Source organism: Dromiciops gliroides, chromosome 2 (genome assembly GCF_019393635.1).
Source record: "Dromiciops gliroides isolate mDroGli1 chromosome 2, mDroGli1.pri, whole genome shotgun sequence".
In the NCBI taxonomy this organism is placed as follows: Eukaryota; Metazoa; Chordata; class Mammalia; order Microbiotheria; family Microbiotheriidae; genus Dromiciops; species Dromiciops gliroides.
This window is the reverse complement of record NC_057862.1, coordinates 459,345,537-459,366,952: the sequence shown is the minus strand read 5'-3', so window position 1 is coordinate 459,366,952 and position 21,416 is coordinate 459,345,537. Positions and strand designations below refer to the sequence as shown.

General features: G+C 40.1%; 1 protein-coding gene across 2 annotated transcripts in view; it reads right to left on the bottom strand.

Annotated features, from left to right (window-relative positions):
• Positions 1-8,021: 8,021 nt before the first annotated feature.
• LOC122740658 (ubiquitin-conjugating enzyme E2 variant 1) overlaps positions 8,022-21,416 on the bottom strand; it is a 30,077-nt gene continuing 16,682 nt past the window's right edge. The window contains exons 2-4 of one of the 2 annotated variants that reach the window (XM_043983141.1): positions 20,303-20,451; positions 15,121-15,246; positions 8,022-12,187 (exon numbers count right to left, since the gene is read on the bottom strand). In XM_043983141.1, the coding sequence (XP_043839076.1) occupies positions 12,041-12,187; positions 15,121-15,246; positions 20,303-20,451 (422 nt within the window). In that variant the 3' untranslated portion in view covers positions 8,022-12,040. The remainder of the gene's footprint in view (positions 12,188-15,120; positions 15,247-20,302; positions 20,452-21,416) is intronic. The other variant, XM_043983143.1, reaches the window with a different exon arrangement.

Here is a 21,416-nt window from a genome sequence, read left to right as displayed (position 1 = left end):
TGGGCATATAGTTGAGGGACAGGGAGTAGCATAGCAGAATGAGCAAGACTTGGAACCAGAGGTCCTGCGTTTGAATCCTTGCTCTAAACTCTACCGTGTCACCTTGGACAAAAATGAATCTCTTTGAGTTTTGGTCTTGGCATACTTACTTTACAAGTTGCGAAAAGAGGATTTTGTATAAAGCTATAGAAATATGAACTATCAATATTAATATCTCCCTGAGTTTAAATCCAGCTCAGAAACTTCGTAGCTATGTGACTCTGGACAAGTCACTTAACCTTGTCTGCCTCAGTTCCTCACCTATAAAATGAGCTAGACAAGGAAATGGCAAACTACGCCAGCATGTTTGCCCAGAAAATCCCAAATGAAATCAGGGAGAGTCAGGCACAATTGAAATGACTAAAACCTACAACATATGGCTTATTAGGCAAAAATTCAGTGGCAAAGTACAAAGGTCAGTCCTGCACCTGGGTTATTCTTATTGGGAATGGAAGTCTTTTATCATTTGAATCTCATCTCTTGTAGAGAAAACCAATGTCTACTTCCTACTTCTCTTCTGGCCTGGAAGGTGTCTTTCTGCCACATCATTTTAGTACTAGGACCTGGGGCAGTGGGTCCACAGGTTTATAAGATGAGGCTTATGATGTAGATCTATTCCCAGGGCCTCCTTTGATCTCTGTCCTTTTTATCTGATACAGGCGAAATCTGCTGGATAGAGTTCTCCAACTGTTGGACTGGAGTGGGGAGGGGGCAAAGACTAAGTCACAGAATGGTAGAGCTGGAAGGAACCTGGGGACAGATGACATAGAAGGCAAGTAGCAGGGACCTCAGGGCACACAGTGTCCAGGCTGTAAGGGAACATAGAACACACAACAGTAGAAAGCAAGATGCGGGGCTTATCTAGTCCAACTCCCTTATTTTACAGAAGGGGAAACTGAGGTCAAGAGAGGTGATTCCCTATGGTCACATAGGTGGCAAAATGGGAGGGGGATGTGAACTCGGGGTTCTTGGAAGTAGCATCAAGGAGAGGAACTATTTTAGGGTTTTATGAAGCTGAGTGAAAAGAGGTTTTTGTAATTGGGGAGAGGGTCCTAGGAGCTAGAATAGTGCTGAGCAGCAACGAGGAGGGAAAGGGGCAGGCTGGGCCTTCTGGCCTGAATTATCTGCTAAGACAAATAATCAAATTCCAGGGACCACACGGTTCTGGCGCCAGAAGACCAGGAGGGGGGCAGGGTTGGGCAGGCACTGCTTTAGCAGGTGGCGGCCCAGGCCTGACCCAGGCAGGATGCCCTCCCCCATGTCCCCCAACATGCACCACCATCTCAGAGGAAGCCCACCTCCCTGCCTGGACCGTGGGAAGTTTTTCTGTGGCCACCCCAGGTGAGGGCTTCATCAACCCCCAAACTGTTTATAGGAATACTTACAAGCTACAGGGTCTGCTCATTCAGGCTCAGCTGGAGGCCCAGGTCCAACAGCTGGGAAACATCTGGCAGCTTAACCCACCCGCAGCCACCAGAACTCCAAAGTGCCTCAGGATTTCAGCTTCTGGGCGGTGGGGGTGGGGGTGGGGGTGAGGGGCAGGAAATGCAGTTTGGCAGCTCTCTGGTCTGAGGTTCCCCTGCCCCCAGCAGCTGCTCAGGTTTCTGGGCGCCACAGATCTTTTGGTGTTGAAGGGACCTTGACATCATAACCCAAACCGTCCTTTATAATCATCCCTTGCCTATACCAACACTGTCATGGCCAAGTCATATTCTTCAGGAACTCTGGGCAGGAAGGAGGGTACTAGGGGGCTGGATGGAAAGGAGCCTTAGCTCAGATTGAGACAGGGAGGGGATTACTCATTTGGGGTGGGGGGTGGGGGTGGGAGGACTTTGTAGCTATATTCTCTTCTCTCCATTTTCTATCCCCTGCCTCCCCCTCCTCCAGAGAATAATAATGGTTCAGGATCTTGGGACATACTTCAGTGAGCTGCAAATAACTAATAATAACTCACATTTATATAGCATTTGACTGTTACAAAGTTTTTAGGATTCTATTTGATCCTTGCAACACCCCAGTGAAATAGTGCAAATCCCATTATCCTTACATTACAGATGGAGAAATTGATGTTTCGAGCAGGAAAAGGACACATAGCTTGTGTGTTTGGCCAAGAGCTAAAGCCAGCTTTTCTGCACCCAATCTTCTTCCCATTTCACCAAACAATCCCTCCAATATATTAACTAATACCATGTGCAAGGGCTTGAAGCAGCTATAAAGAGGGACAAGTCAGGGGTATGACTGCTTCCTACTTAGAGAGTCATGGGCATTCAGAGAGATGATGGTTTATGGGGCTGAACAGTGGTGGAGTGGAAAGAGCGCTGAGCACTCAGAAAAGCTGAACAGTAATCCTGGTTCTGCTGCTCACTATCTGAATGACCTTGAACAAGTCACTGGACTCAGTGAGCCCTAAGGTTGCTTCTAGTTCTAACTCTATAATAAGTATCAGTCAGTGATATAGTGTGGTCGAGATTTAGAAGAAGGAATCAACATCAGGGACTGAAATGGTCAAGAAAGGCTGCCTGGGGAAGGAAGAATGGAGTTGGGTCTTGAAAGGCTTCATGGGAACAATTTCTCTTGACTTCAGTTGTAGTAGAGACTAAGGTTCCTGTAATTTATTCTGGGCACATCACTCTTTGTCTTCTCCTTGCCCAAGATTTGAATGTACAAAGACAGAGTTTTTTAGAGCTGGAAGGCTAGACATTTTCTCTTTCAACACTCTTGTTTTAAAGATGAAGAAGCCGAAAGTTCCCTGCCCAAGGTCAACAGGCAGTGAGTGGCAGAGACATAATTAGATGCCAGGTACCCCGATTCCAAATCCAGTGCTCCTGCCATTGTACCTGCCAGCACAGGCATCCTCCACCTTGGGAGCCCTGGTTACAACAGAAGGTTTGCATAGCTATGGTGGATACTTGAAGAACTGCTTGGCTCTTGCTGATAAGCAAGCAAGGGTTGCCAGGAGTCAATGAAATGGGGCTTTGTTGGGGCACTGGGGGCAGAAAGTTCCATAACTTCCCAGCCACAAACAATGTATTTGCTTCCTATATCCAAGAGAAACCCCACATTTAGCAACCCCCAAACCAAACCAAACCAGAAAGACATTTCCAAATTTTCCCTCACTGGTGTTTAGACGTGAGGCTGGTTGCCAAGCAGTTTGCCCAAGAAATGGAAAAGCCAAGAGAGCTTGAACTCACAGTGGCAAGGTCTCCTACTCCAAACATGGGACTACTGAACAAGACACTTTCCAACAATAAACAGAACTGGAAAATTGCTCCCAGATTTCCCAGGTTCTAAGTAAAGGAGGAGAGTAATACGGGAGGAGAAAGGCTGGGTGTTGTCGCTTTATATCACTGAACTGGGGCACAAGAAACAAGGATGTCCCAGCAGCCTGGTGCTTGGTATTAATAAAAATAGGACACCTTTCTATAGCACTCTAAGGGTTACAAAATGCTTCCTTCACAATAGCTCTGTGAGATAGGTATGGCAATCATTTAAAGGTCTTCACAACATAACATCTTCCTACTTTTCCAGTAATTTTCAATATTTACTTCCATACATAGATTCTATAGTCCTCCTCACACCAGACACACCCCATCTTTCATCTCTGTGTCACTGTCTCCCAAATCTGGAATATACTTCCTCCTCCCCTCTGCCTCTTGCCATATCTAATCTCCTTCAGGAGTCATGTGGTCTGTCCTATTAGAATTTAAGCCCCTTGAGGGAAAGAATTGTTCTGCTTCTGTCTTTGTAAATTCAGTGTCTCATATATAGCAAGTGCTTAATAAATGCAGCTATCTGGCATAGTATATAGTATATAGAATGCTGTACTTGGAGTCAAGAAGGCCTGAATTCAAATCTTACCACAAACACTATCTATGTGTTCCTTGGTAAAATACTTAACTTCTCTGTACTTTATTTGTCTTATCAGTAAAATGAGGGGGATCCTGTCTAGCTCTACATCTATGAACTTATGTTAGTTATTATCTTCACTTTATAATGGAGGAAACTCAGGATTAGAGAGAGAAAAGGACTTTCTCATTAATTCTCTGAGAATCAGCCCAGGATTTCTCCCACTAGACCACACTGTGTCTCATAAACTTCCCTGAACCCAGTGTGACATGGGTTAGCTCTTTAGCCAGAAGCTTTAAAGGGACAATTATCCTTCTCCTCCTTTTTCCTTTCACTGATAAAGGAGCATATGTGTATAAGCCTAAGAGTGGAAAAATTCTTGTATTGGAGTCTTGTCTCTGCCATCAGTCCCTGTATAACCTTAAAACAAGTCACTCCTCTCTCTAGGCCTGTTTTTCCATATTTAAAATAGGGTGTGTGTGTGGGGGGGGGGAAGAGGACTGAACTAGATGATCTCTATCTTCTGTCTCCAACATTCAAGACTGATTCTTCTGGGGCTATACATGAGAGAGCTGCCCAGATATGGCAGCAATAGCCTGTCAATGAGTCTTGGCAACATCTGCTTTGCTCCAAGTGGGATATCACCTGACAGAAGAAAGGGGATAGCAGAACATAAGAGAGATAAGGGCCCTAAAGAGAAAAGACAAGTGGCTTCCACTAAGGCCAACGTGTTTATGTGGTAGTGAGCAGGGATGAGCAGCAAAGTGAATGTCATTTTACACTTTAGAGAATTCAGGTTCCTGCCACAGTTCACTGGCTCCCTCTACTGAGCTCTCGGAGGGATGAATGGATGGAAGGATGGATGAACAGCTTGCATAGGGACAGATGCAGAGATGACCTTGGGCTAAGATACCCTTGCAAAACTGAAACTGACCCAAGGGGTAGGATGGGAGTGGGGTTGTCAGGTTCCCCTCTCTAAAGAGCTGACTTGGTTCACATTCCCTCTGGACTCAGTCAAACAGGTGAGTCTGCTTCCTACATCTGCTAGGGAAAAAATGAAACAATAATTTGCATGGGATAAACATCCCAGGAGCAAAAAGGTCTTCTGAACAAGGCATTCCCTTTCTAAAATAGGGGAAGGTGTTGGAGTAATAAACTAAGAGATTCCTGAGTTTCTAGTTTGGGTTCTGCCTCTATCTTGCTATGTGGTTTTGGGAGAATTGTTTCCTGTCTCCCAGAATGGGTATCTTTATTCATAAAACTGGGGGGGGGGAGGTTGGACTAGATAAGGAATTCTTAACTTGGGATCTATATACTTGTTTTAAAAATTATTTTGAATAGTTCTTTAATAAAATTAGTTTCCTTTCTAATCTGATGTGATTTTATGCATTTAAAAATATCATTTGGAGAAGGGTTTCACCAGACCTCCAAAGGGGTTCAGTGACATAAAAAAAGTTAAGAACCCCTGGACTGAATTGTATACAGTTCATTCTTGCTTTAAAACTTCATGTTCTAAGGCCTCTTCTAGTTTTCCATGGTTCTATCTCTTGGCCAATCTTGTTTACAGAGACCAGCCTTTTCGGTTGAAAAAAGAAAAATTTCTCAGTCACATACTGAAATGAAATCCCAGAAATATTGGGGGTAGGAGGTAGAAAACATCTACTTCCCCCCCTCATCTTCCTTTAACATGCCTATCTATGGCTGGTCAAAGGCTCAGGTTTCTATCCTTGGGACACCATGAAAAGGAAAAACAATGCTGCTTGTGATGGGAGATAATTCCGATGTGGACACACTGTATAGGAAGGCATCTGCCAGGCTGTGTGAAAGTCACTGAATTAGGCAGGAAAAATAAGTTTTTTTCCTTAGCAGTTTATCTCTTCTCTGCGGCACTCTCCCTTCAATCTTTATCAGGACAGGAACAACTAAGGAGATTGTATATGCCTCCCTTGCCCTGCCCTTCAAATACCTCATTGTTTTTCCCAGAGAACAGTAAGAAAATGAAAACAGAGACCAAGCAGGGAATACCGGCAGATGCCTCTTGCTGAACAGGGGAAAGGCAGTTGGACAGAAAGACCTAAAGCCTAACCCCACCCCAACCAAGGACGCATAACTTTACAAGGTATCTTTCTATAATACTTTATGGTTTACAAAGTGCTTTCATAAGATCTGAATGCCAGTATTTGCTAGTTGGGTAGGACATCTATAAGCCTATTTCTTTTCTAAAATGAGAGGGGTTCAAATTAGATCTCATGTTAACCTTTTTTGGGTCAAGCTTCCTTTTGGGAGTTTGGTAAAATCTACAGATTCCTTCTCAAAATGTTTTTTAATGAATAACACAAAATACCCAGATTTATAAAGGAATTATACTGGAATAGTTAAAAACGCTGGTTTTTCAAGTTGGTGGACCTCAGATTAAGAGGCCCTGAACTAAACGATTTGTAAGAACCCTTCCAGCTCTGATGGTCTACATGGTTCTAAGGAACCCTAATTATGTTGAGGTGGTAATTTGGCAGCATGTAGTCGAAGGAGCACTGGATTAAGAGTCAAGGCCTGAATTATGGCTCTGCCACCTTCTACAACTTTGGGTCAATCACAACCACCTTGGGCCCACCTGGGGCCTGTAAAATTAGGAGATTGTACTAGACAAATCCCTAGGTCTCTTCCAACTCTAAATCCTAGGATTTCTTGTAATTTGTTTTCAAATTCTGTTGATGCCTTGTTTTGACTTTAGTATTCACAGCTATATTAACCATGGCCAATACAAATGAAAGCCATTTATTTCTCTGAACTTAAAATGTTTCTCCTCCATGAATCTGGTACAACTATGGAATTATAGGACTTAGAGGTGAAACATCTGATATCATCTTGTCCAATCCCCTCACTTGACAGATGAGAAAATTCAGATCTAGGGAGTTTAAATGACTAAAAGGTCACATGGGTACTAAGGTACAGAGCCAAGATTTGTTTTTTGTTTTAGTGAGGCAATTGGGGTTAAGTGACTTGCCCAGGGTCACACAGCTAGTAAGTGTTAGTGTCTGAGGCCAAATTTGAACTCAAGTCCTCCTGACTCCAGGGCTGGTGCTCTATCCACTGCGCCACCTAGCTGCCTCCCAAGATTTGAACCCAGGTTTTCTAAGTGCAAATTTAGTGCTGACATGGCTGTGAGAAAGGCCTTAACAGACAGGGTAACTCATCCTAGAACCTTAAGAGCTGGATGGGAACCCTGAAGGAGACTAAAGTCCAGAGAGTTTAGAGGTTGAGGTGACTTGCTCAACATCACACAATAGAACTGGGACCCATGCTTCTTGACAGTCAGTATAATACTTTTTTCCCAGTAGACCATATTTTCTCTTTCTCTCTCTTTTTTTTTTTGGTGAGGCAACTGGGGTTAAGTGACTTGCCCAGGGTCACACAGCTAGTAAGTTTTAAGTGTCTGAAGCTGGATTCACATTTTCTCTCAATGTGGTTCATGAGTCACATACATCTTCTGTTTTGTGATATTTATAATAGACTATAAATATTCCCATTCAATATCTATTTCTATAGTTCCTAAGAAGACAATAGTGACACAATCCAATGTTATTCAAAGGTTTGGGACACCTTTTATCTGAAACCTTTACAATCTATAAGGTCACAAGGTGCCACTTCACTCTCAAGGAGAGTAAAACAGTGCTAAACATTAATTTAGCCACAATCACACAGCAAATCATAAGGTAGGGCTTAGAACAATCTCCATATCTGTTAGAGGTTGAATTCCATTACAATAAATACTATTTTGATGAAAAATCTTTGTGACAAACTCCTAGACTTCTGCGGATGGTCCATATCTTTTATTCAAGTAGTGTGTAGTAAAACATTTTAGTTAACCAAAAACATGATTGATTCTTTGGAATTTACTAACTGTAATTCCAAGAGACCAAGATTCTGTTGCCAAAGTTGCAACATATTTCTTTGGAAGGCCACTTCAAATCCATATGCATAAGTTATATACTTAGTCCGACCCAAACTGAAAAATTCTCTCTGTTAAGCTTAGGAAAACATTGAAAGTCTCCTTTCCACCCATATGTCTTCCAAAGATTAAATACTAAGCATGTATCCATCAGGACAACATAAACAAGATCACTGAAGACACTCCATAGGGCAATGAAAAAATAGCATAACTGTTTATTTTTATACCATTCACAATGCTAGACAACACTAAACCTTGCCTGAGGTGGCACATATACCAATCAACCCATAGGTCTAAAGCCTCAAAACAATCCATACAGATATTGCTTTGAAAACCCTACATACCTGCCCTCACTCAGTTTCAGGAATGCAGCAAAGGTCACAGGGCAGCTCTAACACATTGCTTATGTCTTATTTTCCTGATTTTGCAAATGCACATTTACCGTATTGGTACCAATATTGGCTTAACTCTGCCCTTCCTCCACTCCCTCCTAGCCCTCTAAAAATTTTGATTTGTAGGGAACCTTAATGCTACCTAAAGTTACACATATAGAAATCAGGAAGAGAATGACAGTGAAAGTGACAAAGAGCAGTGATGATAAAGTGAATTTTAAAAAAACCTTTATTTGAACTCAAAAAATGTTTTTAAAAGTCTTTCACAGTAAACGTATTTTTGTAAGGAACTTTAGTATTATTTTCTCAGTGTAGACATTCCTTTTTTTTTTTTTTCCTCCTTCCAAAGAGATGTCGATTTAAGAGTGTAGCCTATATCTGGACCAATACGGTAACAGATGGAAAGCAGATCTAGCAACCAAAGGGAATCCATTTCCTAAGATCTTTCCCACCCTAAAAACTCCCAGCAATTATATTTTGCAAGTCACTTTTGCATCCCATTTAATTCAAATACAGTGACATTTTACATGGCAACCTCTTTGCATGAGTAAGGATAGAAAATACAGGGGTCAGAGAGGACCCAAATAAGCAAATATATGACAAAGAAGGTTATGACAGTGCCAGGCACAGGCGGCTTTCTTTGAAGCTTGGAAGGTTGAAATAACATTTCTATTCTAACGCTAGGCTTAGGCCTTCACAAATCTTTTTGATTCTGCCCACAAAGTACATCAATCTAGAAAGTTCATCAATAAGCAGACTGCTCAGCCCTAATCCCTTCCCTAAAAAGGGGGAAGGCAAGGGCAGGGAAATCAAACCAATCATATTTTAAGTCTAAAGGGGGACTCCATTGAAGATATTTTCAGAAATACTAGTAACAGTTGGGTTGGGTAAATCCTACCAGGAAGAAGGTAAGAGGTATGCACTAGAGGACATGAAAATATGGATTGTCGGCCTCTGCTTTTGAATATCATGGACTATAAGAATGCAGTTCGCCACCTCTTCTGTACTGTACTTAAGTCTGTTTTTCCGACAGCTAAACCTTTCAAACTGTGCTGATAGTAAAATTTGTTTCCAAGGGTTGCTCTGTCTTCTCCTTTCATCTAGCTGGATCGGGCTGCATACAAAAGAAAGAAGAGGAGGTATCAGTGTTCCTATACTATGGTTGAGCAAAGTACCAAGAGAAAGAATTTTAAGTCTTTAAAAAGTAGCTGAAGTCACATTTTATTTCATTTGGAAATGCTAGAATCCAACAGCTTTTGCGGTGTTACCGTTAGCTCTATCTTAAAAACAACTCGCATCGATGGCCCAAATGAGGGTTATTTTTTTCAGACATTCAAGTCGTTCTTCCTGTGTGGGGACTTGTTTAGGAATCCCATCTCACCCACCTTCTCCAGTTGTAGTTTCTTTACTCAGTCTAAACATAGGTACTTCATGGCTGAGGGTGGCCCAGGAGCCTCCTTCTTGGAGGAAGGCACTCAATGAGACCGCTCTAGTCTTTGGAAAGCTAACAAACCAAAGAAACACTTGGAAGTGGATAAGGGGAACACCTTCCAAACATGGTAATGGTAGTCTTCCTCAATAGTAACAGGGTGCAGTCTGTACATTCTCAGTAACATCTTGACTACCCACCACCTCACTCAACTATTCAAGTAAACTTTTTATTTGGTCACCCAAATTTTCAGTTCTTCTAAATCAAAACTGTTTCATTTCAAACAATTAAAATCCAACAAGAGAAAACACCTCTGGAGCTTAAATCAGCAAAGCTATCAATTACTTTCAGCAAGAGATGAACAACTTCTTGGGGGAAGTCGTAGTTAGCAACTTTAAACAGAAAGAAATGCATGATATCACAAACAAATCATAACAGTAACGGGGTTGCTGAGACGAGGGGAGAAAGGATCCTTTCCCACTATCCTAATGTTTGTTTTGTTTGGCCACAGGTTTTATCAGGGCAGAAAATACAGTGGTTAGAGAGAACTTATTTGAAAAACTTACATCAACTGAACACAGGACAAAAGAGGTTATGAACTAGCTAGGCACAGAAGGCTCTCTTTCTAGCATCCAGGACATTAAAGGCCACAGCTCAGAGCAGTTCTGCTCCTAAATCAATAAGCTAAGAGGAATAAGACTGCAGCCTCTTAATATTAACGCACACTTTATTATATTAAAACCAGGCAATGGTCTGACAATAAAAAGGCTGCTTATGGAATACTGTTATGTTAAACTTTAATTACAGAGGATATGAAATCCTTACAACGAATATTTTCCCCAAAAGAGTTTTAATGGAAACAAATTATTTTTTCTGACTTGACAGCTGCTGCTTTAAAATGTGGATTTACACAAATACTGAGTTAAAAAAAAAAAAACCAAACCCTCGGGACACGATAAATTGTTTTAATTTCAGCTTGTATCCACATTACAGCAGCTAGTGGTCCAAGACAGTGAATCAGAAAAGGCAGTGATTTGCCAGGGAGTTCTGCCAGCCAGATTCTGGGATCTGCAATGCACCCAGGTTTTTCCCCCTTTCGGTCTTTGTTGAAGAGCTTGAAAGGAGGAAGTGCCAAAACCTAAATCTGTACCAAATTCAAATCGAAGGTTTTGTTCATGCCATTGAATTCCAAACCTGTTATTAAGCTATGGCAAAGAGCAACCAAGTGAGTGCAATGCTTGTCAAATCACATTTCTTCAATTTTTAAGGACAAGTCCAATTCTTTCAACTGGAGTGTGTGCTTAGGGAGTCTTCAGACAGCCCTTCCTTTTAACTATGAAAACCTTTGCTAAGCTGGCAGATCTGAGCAATCCTGGGAAATTACTGCTCGTCACTGTATCAAAAGCTGAGCTAAAAACGCTGCCCACTGCCAGCATCCTGGCATGGTGGGGCTGGTGGAGGGGGTGATCCAGGTTTGCAAACAGTTTAGATACTCATTTCCCAGGCTGGTGATGATTAAAGGTAGTTCCAAAAATGAGAAGCAAAGGGAGTGGAGTCAGGGATTTCTTCCAACCCTACCTGGGTTGGCTACTGGCCAGAAGCGAGGAAGTATCACTGAAATGGGGAGACTGATTTTAAGGATGAGGGAAGAGCAGCACCCCATGATGAAGGTGGGGAAGAGAAGACACTGAAAGAACCCTGAATCCCTCACCAAAGGCCCGTGTAAGAGAGGGTGGATGAGTGGGTGGGAGAGGGGTACAATCTATGTGTTGGCCAAAGGTTGTGGGGAAGTAAAATGGCTTGCTGGGGCACCATTTTAAATGGAAGGTATTTAATAATAAAAATAAAGACACCAGCATTGTCAGCCTTTACTAGAGCCAGCACAAAGGGAGGGGTGACGGATTAGCACACCCCCTCAATAGTAGTCCATTAAGCTTCCTGTGTCATACTGGAAGTTAAAACCTTTGTGTCTACTTTAATAAATGGCTTAGTGCTGGAATGCTATTGCAAAGGAGTAGGGATGGGGGTAGGGTGGTGGAATCCTTGGCCATAGAAGCAGCAAGGTGATTGTGTGATATATTTTTTCACAGTTGAGTTAGATGTGCCACACTGGTTATGACAGTAATAAATTTAAATAGACTTTCTTGATACCAGAAGTTCAACTAAGTGGACAGTGGTTACACAGGACAAGATTATTTGTTATAGCACAACTTATATTTCAAATGAAAAAATTAGTATCATTTACAGTATCTTAAGATAAATTGCCTTTGAATGGGAACTTCCTTTCCAGTACTTTGAGGTCTACAAGATGCATCTAGAAAATTTACTACTGTGGAAAATGAAGACAGCTTAAAACTGAATAAAGGGGGGAGATTTTTTTTTTGATTAATTGCTGTAACATTGTCCTTCAGGAGGCTGAGGAAGCTTCATATTTTCTTTAGACATCATTAGACGTCGAAGTTCTTGCAGAACCACTTTGATGCTATATGAATTCTGCCATTTTGCTAGCACGGATATGGCTCTTGGGTCCACCTAAAAAAAGAATTCAACAAAAATCCATCAATTTATCGAACTCTGGAAGCTCTCATGTATGTCAGTGTGTATTAGGATTCAGATGCTATGAGCAGACATCCTAAGAAAAATACACTTTTCTTCCAAGTTTATCTTCTGATAATACAATCACTAACTTTAACTTTCATATGATATGATATGACAAGGCAAAAAAGCTAATCAGATTTAGGGTATTATGTCTAGGACAAAGTAGGTAATCGTGCCTTTTGTATTTTGCCCTGGCCCAATTACATTTGTTTGTTTGTTTTTGTTTTTTTTGAGGCAATTGGGGTCAAGTGACTTGCCCAGGGTCACACAGCCAGCAAGTGGTAAATGTCTGAGGCCAGATCCGAACTCAGGTACCCCTGAATCCAGGGCCAGTGCTCCATCCACTGCGCCATCCAGCTGCCCCCCCCCAATTACATTTTGAATATTGTGATCAATATGGGGGGGGGGCAGGGTCAGATTTAGGAAGATCATTGACAAACTGGAATCAGTTCAGAAGAGGGCAGCCGAAACAGAGAAAGAAACAAAACCAAAAGATTGAAGGAACTGGGGATGTTTACCTTGGGCAGAGATTTGGGGAGAGAATATGGATAGGGACTGGTACGATAAGACATGGTACCTCTTTCCAAATACATGAAGGGCTGTCATGTGAAAGAAAAAGGATTAGACTTTGCTTGATCTCAGAGGACAGAACTAGGACCAACAGAGTAGAGGCTATAAGGAGAAAGATTCTGGGGCAGCTGGGTGGAGCAGTGGATAGAGCACCGGCCCTGGAGTCAGGAGGACCTGAGTTCAAATCCAACCTCAGACACTTAACACTAGCTGTGTGACCCTGGGCAAGTCACAACCCCAATTGCCTCACCTCCCCCACCAAAAAAAGAAGATAGATTCTGATGGATGTAAGGAAGAAGTTCCTAGCCATCAGAGCTATCCCAAAGTGGAATAGGCTGCTTCAGGAGGGAGGGAGTTCACTTTCACTGTTGGGCTTTTCAAGAAGAGGCTTAATGACTTTTGTCAGGGATATTATAAAGGAAGGAGTTCCTGCAGGCCCAGGTTGAACAGATGGGCCTCTGGCCCCTTCCAATTCAGACATCATACTCTAGAGCCTAGCTGCTGCTGCTGCTTTTTTTTTTTTTGGTGAGGCAATTGGGGTTAAGTGACTCGCTCAGGGTCACACAGCTAGTAAGTATTAAGTGTCTGAGGCCGGATTCGAGCTCAGGTCCTTCTGAATCCAGCGCTGGTGCTCTATCCACTGTGCCACCTAGCTGCCCCTAGAGCCTAGCTTCTTAAACTATGGGTAACTGAATGTGGGGGTCATGAAAAATTTGGCAACAGTATTACCTATATACCTGAAGCTGCATAAAAAGTTCTTGAGTGAAAAGAGTGGAAAAAGTTTAAGAAGCCCTGATCTAGAGAAAGGTAGTAACCATGGTCCTACCACTCCTTTCAGTGTTTACCTTTCTGCTCTTGAAGCTGATGTTACCGAGGGGAAGGGAATCTTGAGCTGCCTCCTACTTTTGCTTCTGTTGGAGATATGGTGCTTAGTGTGGGAAGGTGGTAGAGTTTTTAGAAAACAATTATAATGGGCAATATAAGGAAGTAATCCAAGGCAGGGAGGAGACTAGTTCTCATAGCCAAACATCTGACCAAACTACTTAAGGTTCTATTTTTTCCCTAATAGACCTACACTCCAGAATTACTGGGTTAGTGGTCCTTTCTTTCTACCAATGCCACTGGTCTTTCTTGCCTGAGGCAATTTTTAATAATGACTTTTAAAAAAAAGTTCTTCTAGTCTTCAAGCTTTTATGTGTATCAGCCCCATCCAACAGGTTCATTCATCAATCTATTATGTTCAATGTGTTGTGCTTGGAAAACATACAAAGATAATTTATTTTTTGGGGGGTGGGGCAATGAGGGTTAAATGACTTGCCCAGGGTCACACAGCCAGTACATGTCAAGTGTCTGAGGCCAGATTTGAACTCAGGTCCTCCTGAATGCAGGGCCGGTGCTTTATCCACTGCGCTACCTAGCGGCCCCCAAAGATAATTTTTAAACTTATGATCAAGCAGGAGAAAGAAGAGACTTATAAATGGTAGAGAGCCTGGGGCTACAGAGATATAGTCATAAACCTTAACTTTTAAACATTACTGCCTTGAATTCTGATTCTGATGACAACCGTTTACATTTACATAATGCTTGAAGTTTAGTTCATAACAAATCTGTGGGAATTAGTGCAAGTAGCATTAGCCCAATGTTACAGACCTTAAGAGCACAGATTTAGGATTGAAAGGAACCTTAGAGGTTACCCAGTCCAACCTCCTTATTTTACACACAGAAAAATTGCACAAGATACCTAGACTGAGGCTTAGAGAAGGGAAGCAACTTGTCCAAAGTCACAACAATGAACAAACATTTATTGAGTCTTTACTATGTGTAAAGCACCATGGATCCAAAGGGAAGAACAAAAACTTTAAGTGTTAGAGACAGGGTTTGATTCCAGGTGTTCTGACTCCAAGTCCACTATTCTTTCCACTACACTTTGCCCCTCATAGTAACACCTAAAGAGATACTGCACCAAAAGAACACAAAGGAATGGTTACAAACTCTAGTACTGCTCTTCTCCAAATGCACATATCCTGGAAGTATAGGGTAGATATCTGGGAGAGAAAATGGCCAGTATATCATTTATCTTTGTATCTCCTTCAGGGCTAATCAATGTTTGACTGACTAGGGATTATGAACTCAGGCTTACAGATACCCACCGATTTGTATAATCAACATACTTTTTCTTTATATATTATCTTTACAATTAAAAAAACTCAAAGTTTTTAAAAAAAGTCCTAATGATCAAGATTACCATTCTAGAAGAATGAATACAAGTGAAGATAAGAGGGAAAAATACAACTTACCACTCCATTAGAACTATTTACTCCATTCATATTAATTTTTGTTACAAATCTTACAAATGGGGGGGCTTCTGGATATTTAGGTCCACACTCTATTTTAAGGCTGTATATTCGGTTTTCATAAATTGTCTAGAAAAAGAAAAGGGGCATATAGACAGTCAACAATCAACTCTGGATCATGATAGTAAACATCTTAGAACATTAAACATTCAGTGAACATAAGCACTTGAAATGATGCTTTTGTTTGTGGAATCAAGTATACTGGTTTCAAATTAGTTATGTATCATTATTTTACTGCTAGGAAACAAATTCCCATGGTAGCACCAACTCGTCCTTGACCAAGTATATATGAATCCTAGAACTTTCACGAAACAAATTTCAGAAAAAGGAACAGCAGTCCAATCATTTATGTACCAACCAGATAAAGTGTATCTTCTACCACTTTTACTCTGAAGACGTGACATACTATCTCACTGTGTGTGTGACCTTAGGCAGGTCAGTTCCCTTCTATGGCCTTCAGCTTAGTCATCTGTAAAACAAGGGGGAAGTTGGTCTACATTCATTCATTCATGCTCTATGGTTTGAGGTCCTTTTCCACTGCTAACCATCCATATTCTCCACTTAGAGGAGACAAACATGGTACAGTTGAATGAGTAGTGGATTTGGAATTGGAAAACCTATGCTCAAATTCAGGCTGTTATTTATTATCTGTGTGACTGTGGAGAAAGCATTTAACCTCTCTTAGCCTCAGTTTCATCTGTAAAGTGAAGGGACTGGACTTAAAAAGACTTCTAAGTTTGTTTCCAACTCTAAACCCTAACATCCAGCTAAGTGGCCTTAAGTTCATTTGGTGGCTTCCTCTGCAACAGTGACATCTAGTGGCCAGACAGAATAATCAAATTATATACAACACACCTTCAGAGACAAAATTTTCAGCCCAAACCAAATATACTTTTACTTATAAGAAAACACCTTAGAACAAAACCTTCGAACTATAGCACGATATATACAAGACTCGTAAAAATGTTAATCTTTGTCTACCAATGAAATTGCATGACTCTTAAAATTCAGTATGTACAGAAATCTAAGATATATCATAGTTATTTTTTTTAAAAAACAAGATTATCAGAAAATTATAATTAAGTGGTTTTTGCAAAGAAAAGTCCAAACAGAAAAATATTACTCAAGACAAAAACTAAAAACAACAACAACAACAAAAAAACAACAACCCCCAAACAAGCAACTCAGGTCTGTGTGATACAAAGTAACTTGGACTGACTGGTCAAGAAATCAGGAAACCTGGGTCTAGTCCCAGCTTGTCCTTAACTTTCTGAAAGACCTTGGCCAAGTCCCTTCACATTTCTAGGCCTTCAGTTTCCTCCTCTTTATTTTATTAAAAAAATTTTTTTTTCAGGGCAATGAGGGTTAAGTGACTTGCCCAGGGTCACACAGCTAGTTAAGTGTCAAGTGTCTGCGGCTGGATTTGAACTCAGGTACTCCTGAATCCAGGGCTGGTGCTTTATCCACTGTGCCACCTAGCTGCCCCCTAGTTTCCTCCTCTTTAAACAGGGACCAGAATGGTATAGGAATACCATGGTATTAATGTTTTTGTGCTACAAGAAATGACAAAGGCATGGTTTCAGAGAAACCTGGGATGATTTTCATGAAGTAATGCAGAGTGAACGAGTATAATTTATACAATAACATTATGAAGAAAAAGAAACTCTGAAAGACCAATGATCAACCATGATTCCAGAGGACCAAGGATGAAACACGAGACCTCATACCCTGATTTGAGATAAAAAGACATACCTTCTTGGCTAATGTGGGAATTTGTTTTGTTTGCCTATGTGTATTTGTTTACAAGGGCTTTTCTTTTCTTTTTTTTTTTTTGCCAATGTAGGCTTGGAGATGCCATGAAACTGAGAGGGAGACTAGAGATGAGGTACTACCTTCCCTCCCCCAACAAAGAAAAAGGTCATTGAAGTACTTTTTAAATGCACAGAAGAGAGGGAGGCCAGAAAGAACCACAGAAAAGTAGAAGACTTTTCAAAGCCAAACGCTGAATTTATTAAACATTTAAAAAGAAATGCAAGGAAGCAGCTAGGTGGTGCAGTAGATAAAGCACCGGGCCTGGATTCATGAGGACCTGAGTTCAAATCCAACCTCATACAATTGACAGTTACTGTGTGACCCTGAGCAAGTCGCCTAACCCTCACTGCCCCACAAAGAAAAGAAAAAAAGAAAAGAAAAAAAGAAAAGAAAAGCAAGCTGTGCATAAGAGATTTGTTTCACATATAATCCTTTTTTTCTGTTCTTTAATTTTTAAAACAAATAAATAAGGGACAGACCAAATGATCTAAGGTCCTTTACATATCTAAAAAGTGACTGCAATTATCCTTGATGCAGAAAAAGCACTAAGTATAACCTGTCATCTTCCATATTTCACAAACATTGCTAAAATATCAAGCCAGGAATCCATTTTTTAAAAAAAGAGCCAGAAAATCTAGCTTGAGTTCTGATGTGTTTAAAGGGAAAATGACGAGGTCCCAATGTCCTCAAATGGAAATGAGGGGCAGTCTGGGTTTCTTCTATCCTAGGAATTCAACCAGTTTCATGACTTAGAAATGGCTGTGTTGTACCACTGCTCAGTATTAGAAGCAATGTTTGTATATCCAAAATCAAGCACAGGAATCATGTTTTTGTTGGACAAGAACATAACTGAATGCTCCATAAATGAGAAGTAGTTGTAATCTTTCTCAGTTCTATGTCTTTTGCTTAATGCTGAATAAAACACTTGGAACCTAAGAAAAAAGTCAAGAAGGAGATAGAAGAGGAATCACTGATGATCTGATTCCAAAAATGGAATGCTGAGATAAAAATAACAGTCAAAGTTCAAGTGTTATTTTTATGAAGAAGTTGAAAAATCAAGGGGGGGGTGTGTGTCAGATATTAGAAAACATCTATTATATGTATAAATGAAAGCTAAAATTAAGACCAATACTTAAAGTTTTGGGTTTTTATTTTTCTTTCTTATGAAAGAATTTCTTATGAAACTCTTAGAAAAATTTAATGAAAATTCTGAAATAAATACAAGTCCCCCTCAAGATGAACCGATGGAACAATATGCTTCAAAGAAATGGATGTAGCTCTTTAGGGCAAGCCACTTTAACCTTCATTGCCCTCCCCCCCTCCCAAAAGTTGGTGATGAAACTAAACTCCTTTGTTGATTAAATTTATGTGTGAAAACATGCTATTGCAAATGATAAAAGTGTAGTCACTAGTTTGGGTTTTTGTTTTTTTGGTGAGGCAATTGGGGTTAAGTAACTTGCCTAGGGCCACACAGCTAGTAAGTTTTAAGTGTCCGAGGCTGGATTTGAACTCAGGTCCTCCTGAATCCAAGGCTGGTGCTCTATCCACTACGCCACCTAGCTGCCCCCACTAGTTTGGTTTTAAAATAAGTTTTTCTTTCTTTCTTTCTTTTTTTTTGGTGGGGGCAACGAGGGTTAAGTGACTTGCCCAGGGTCACACAGCTAGTAAGTGTTAAGTGTCTGAGACCGGATTTGAACTTAAGTCCTCCCGAGTCCAGGGCCGGTGCTCTATCCACTGTGCCATCTAGCTGCCCCCAAAATAAGTTTTTCTTAAGTCACAAAAGCACTTGTAATCACGTATTCCCTGCAAGACCTTGCATCTCCAACAGCCAAGGTAAGTGTTTTAGATAAAAGTCACATGTGACACAATAACTACTGCCAAAGAATCAAATTACAAATAACTTAAAAGGCAATGGAAGGGGAGTTAGGTGGTGCAGAGAATAGAACACCAGCCCCAGAACCAGGAGGATCTGAGTTCAAACCTGAACTCAGACACTTACTAGCTGTGTGACCCTGAACAAGTCACTTAATTAACCCTGATAGCCTAAAAAATAAAACAACAACAAAAGACAATGAAAAAACTAATGGTGGATACCTACTAAGCAGACTAGCATAATAACCAGAAAAGGATAATGTAGCAAGAAATGAGAAACAAGAGACAAACTACACTAATGTTTCTGAGATGAGGCAAAGATGGTACCCACACTGATGAGATCAAACATTTACCTAAGTTAAAACTGATTCAAAACTCAGAGGGTACTGCTTGACTTCCAAGTATTAAATGTAAAAGTTACTACTATTCAACATGTATGTAATTAATCTAACATTAAAGTCATTAAATTGAATAAGTGGAACAGTAATTTGTATTCCATAAAAAATTTTTGTTCTATAAACTATTCCATTGCATTTAGTTTACAAAGTGCTTCCGCCTACCTTATCTCATTTGCCCCTCACCAAATCTATGGAAGTAGGAATGACAGGATTATCTCCATTTTATATGTTTGGAAAAATAAGAATCGGGGAAGAAAAATAACTTGCCTGAAGTCACACAGTTGATTAGTAGCAGACTGAGAATTAGAACTCATATCTTCCTATCACACCAGCATGCACAACTTTAGAAGCAAAAACAACAATGCTAGCAATAGATTATACACTCCTCAAAGTTGAGGCCCAAGTCTCATTTATTTATTACCTTGCACATATTAGATACTTAATAGCATCTAAATGACTTCATGTCTGAAACAAAATGGTATTAAGGTTTTAATTAGTTCATTTGTTGACTTCTACATTAATGATAGTTTTCTTTCTTCTGGCTCATTTTCTGATAGTAACAAATGAAAATGTAAATCTAAATAAAGCTAGCTTTCTATTATAAACTATGGAATAGCCATTCAGAAATGAGAGAATTTGCTCTTATTCCCAGAAACAATAAAGTGACAAAAAAAATTGGGAATGGACATCAAGTGCTAAAAAAAAAAAACTTGCAGGTGCTTCAAAAATTTTTATGATAGCCATTCACTGATAAGCATTTCTACCTAAGATAAAAGATATATCTAAAACTGAATGTCCTCAAACTTCACTGTTTATATACTGTCAAGCAAATCAAACTAGGCAATTAAACAGGAGAGCTGATAATAAATCCTTTTTCCTTATCATTTAACAATTAAGAACATTCAAAGAGTATTATATATGTAAACTCAAACTGGTTAAAAAAATCCAGTTTAGAAAATAAACTATTGGTGAACTTTTCTATTACAAGGTTAAGATATTTATAATGAGGCAAAGTAAATTTTAAGTTACTGCTTAAAGCTTACTCTTGGAGGCCCAATAATCATTCCTGTCCATCTTGTAAGTGTCATATCTTCATCATCTTCAAGACCCCAGCTAACTGTCCCATCTCCTACTCCTTTCTGACCTTCTTCAAGTTCTTCCAACAGTCGGAAATTTCGAGGGACTTTTACTCCTAAAATGAATGAAAAGAAATTTAGTATACTGATACCAACAGCACTTTTGAGGTTGAATGTTTCTCTCTCTTGAGTCCCATGAAGTACCTTTGTGAACTTTAGGTATTTTGGTATTAGAGCTTTGTCTCAATATACTGAGATTATTCCTCTCTTTTTTAATTGGGAAGTTACTTTTGAGCACTGTTTCATAAAAATTCCTTTCTAAACTCAATATATCTAAATTGTGAGGAAGGTGGAAGGGACAAGTTACTAGGAACTACAGTTCAAGTTAGGATATTAAGCTAATATAATAGCAACAATCTGGAGGGGTGCTAATCAAAACTAACTCACTCTGTTCTCATCGAAACAAGGTGGCACTAAAAGCATCAGGGAAAGCTGAACTTAGCCTGAAGATCACAGGTTTCCTATTCTTTGGACTAGTTTCTCTAACTTTGACATTCTACATTCTAAGGTCCTCTTCAGCTTAGACTCTATGAAATACTTACAAAAATGTGTTTATAGGAATACTTAGGTTTTGAACAGTTAGCTACAGGATCAATTAGAGAGATGATGATCTATTTGTTTTATCTTCTCTAATAAAAAAAGATGTAAGAAATGCAAACACACAAAAAACTATTTTTGTTTAGGATAGAAGTAGATTGAGTTTGGTGTTAAAGCTATTAATGTTAAAACTATTCAAGAGGGGCAGCTAGGTGGCACAGTGGATAGAGCACCGGCCCTGGAGTCAGGAGTACCCGAGTTCAAATCCAGCCTCAGACAATTGACAAGTACTAGCTGTATGACAGTGGGCAAGTCACTAACTCCAATTGCCTCACAAAAACAAAAACAAAAACTATTCAAGTGCAGTGTTTGGTGGCCTTGGCCACAACATAAAATTACAATAAAAAACACAAGGATGTTCTTAGCAATAAATTTATGTGGGGATTAGATGTGCCTCAGTTGGCTCTTGGGAGTGATTTCAATG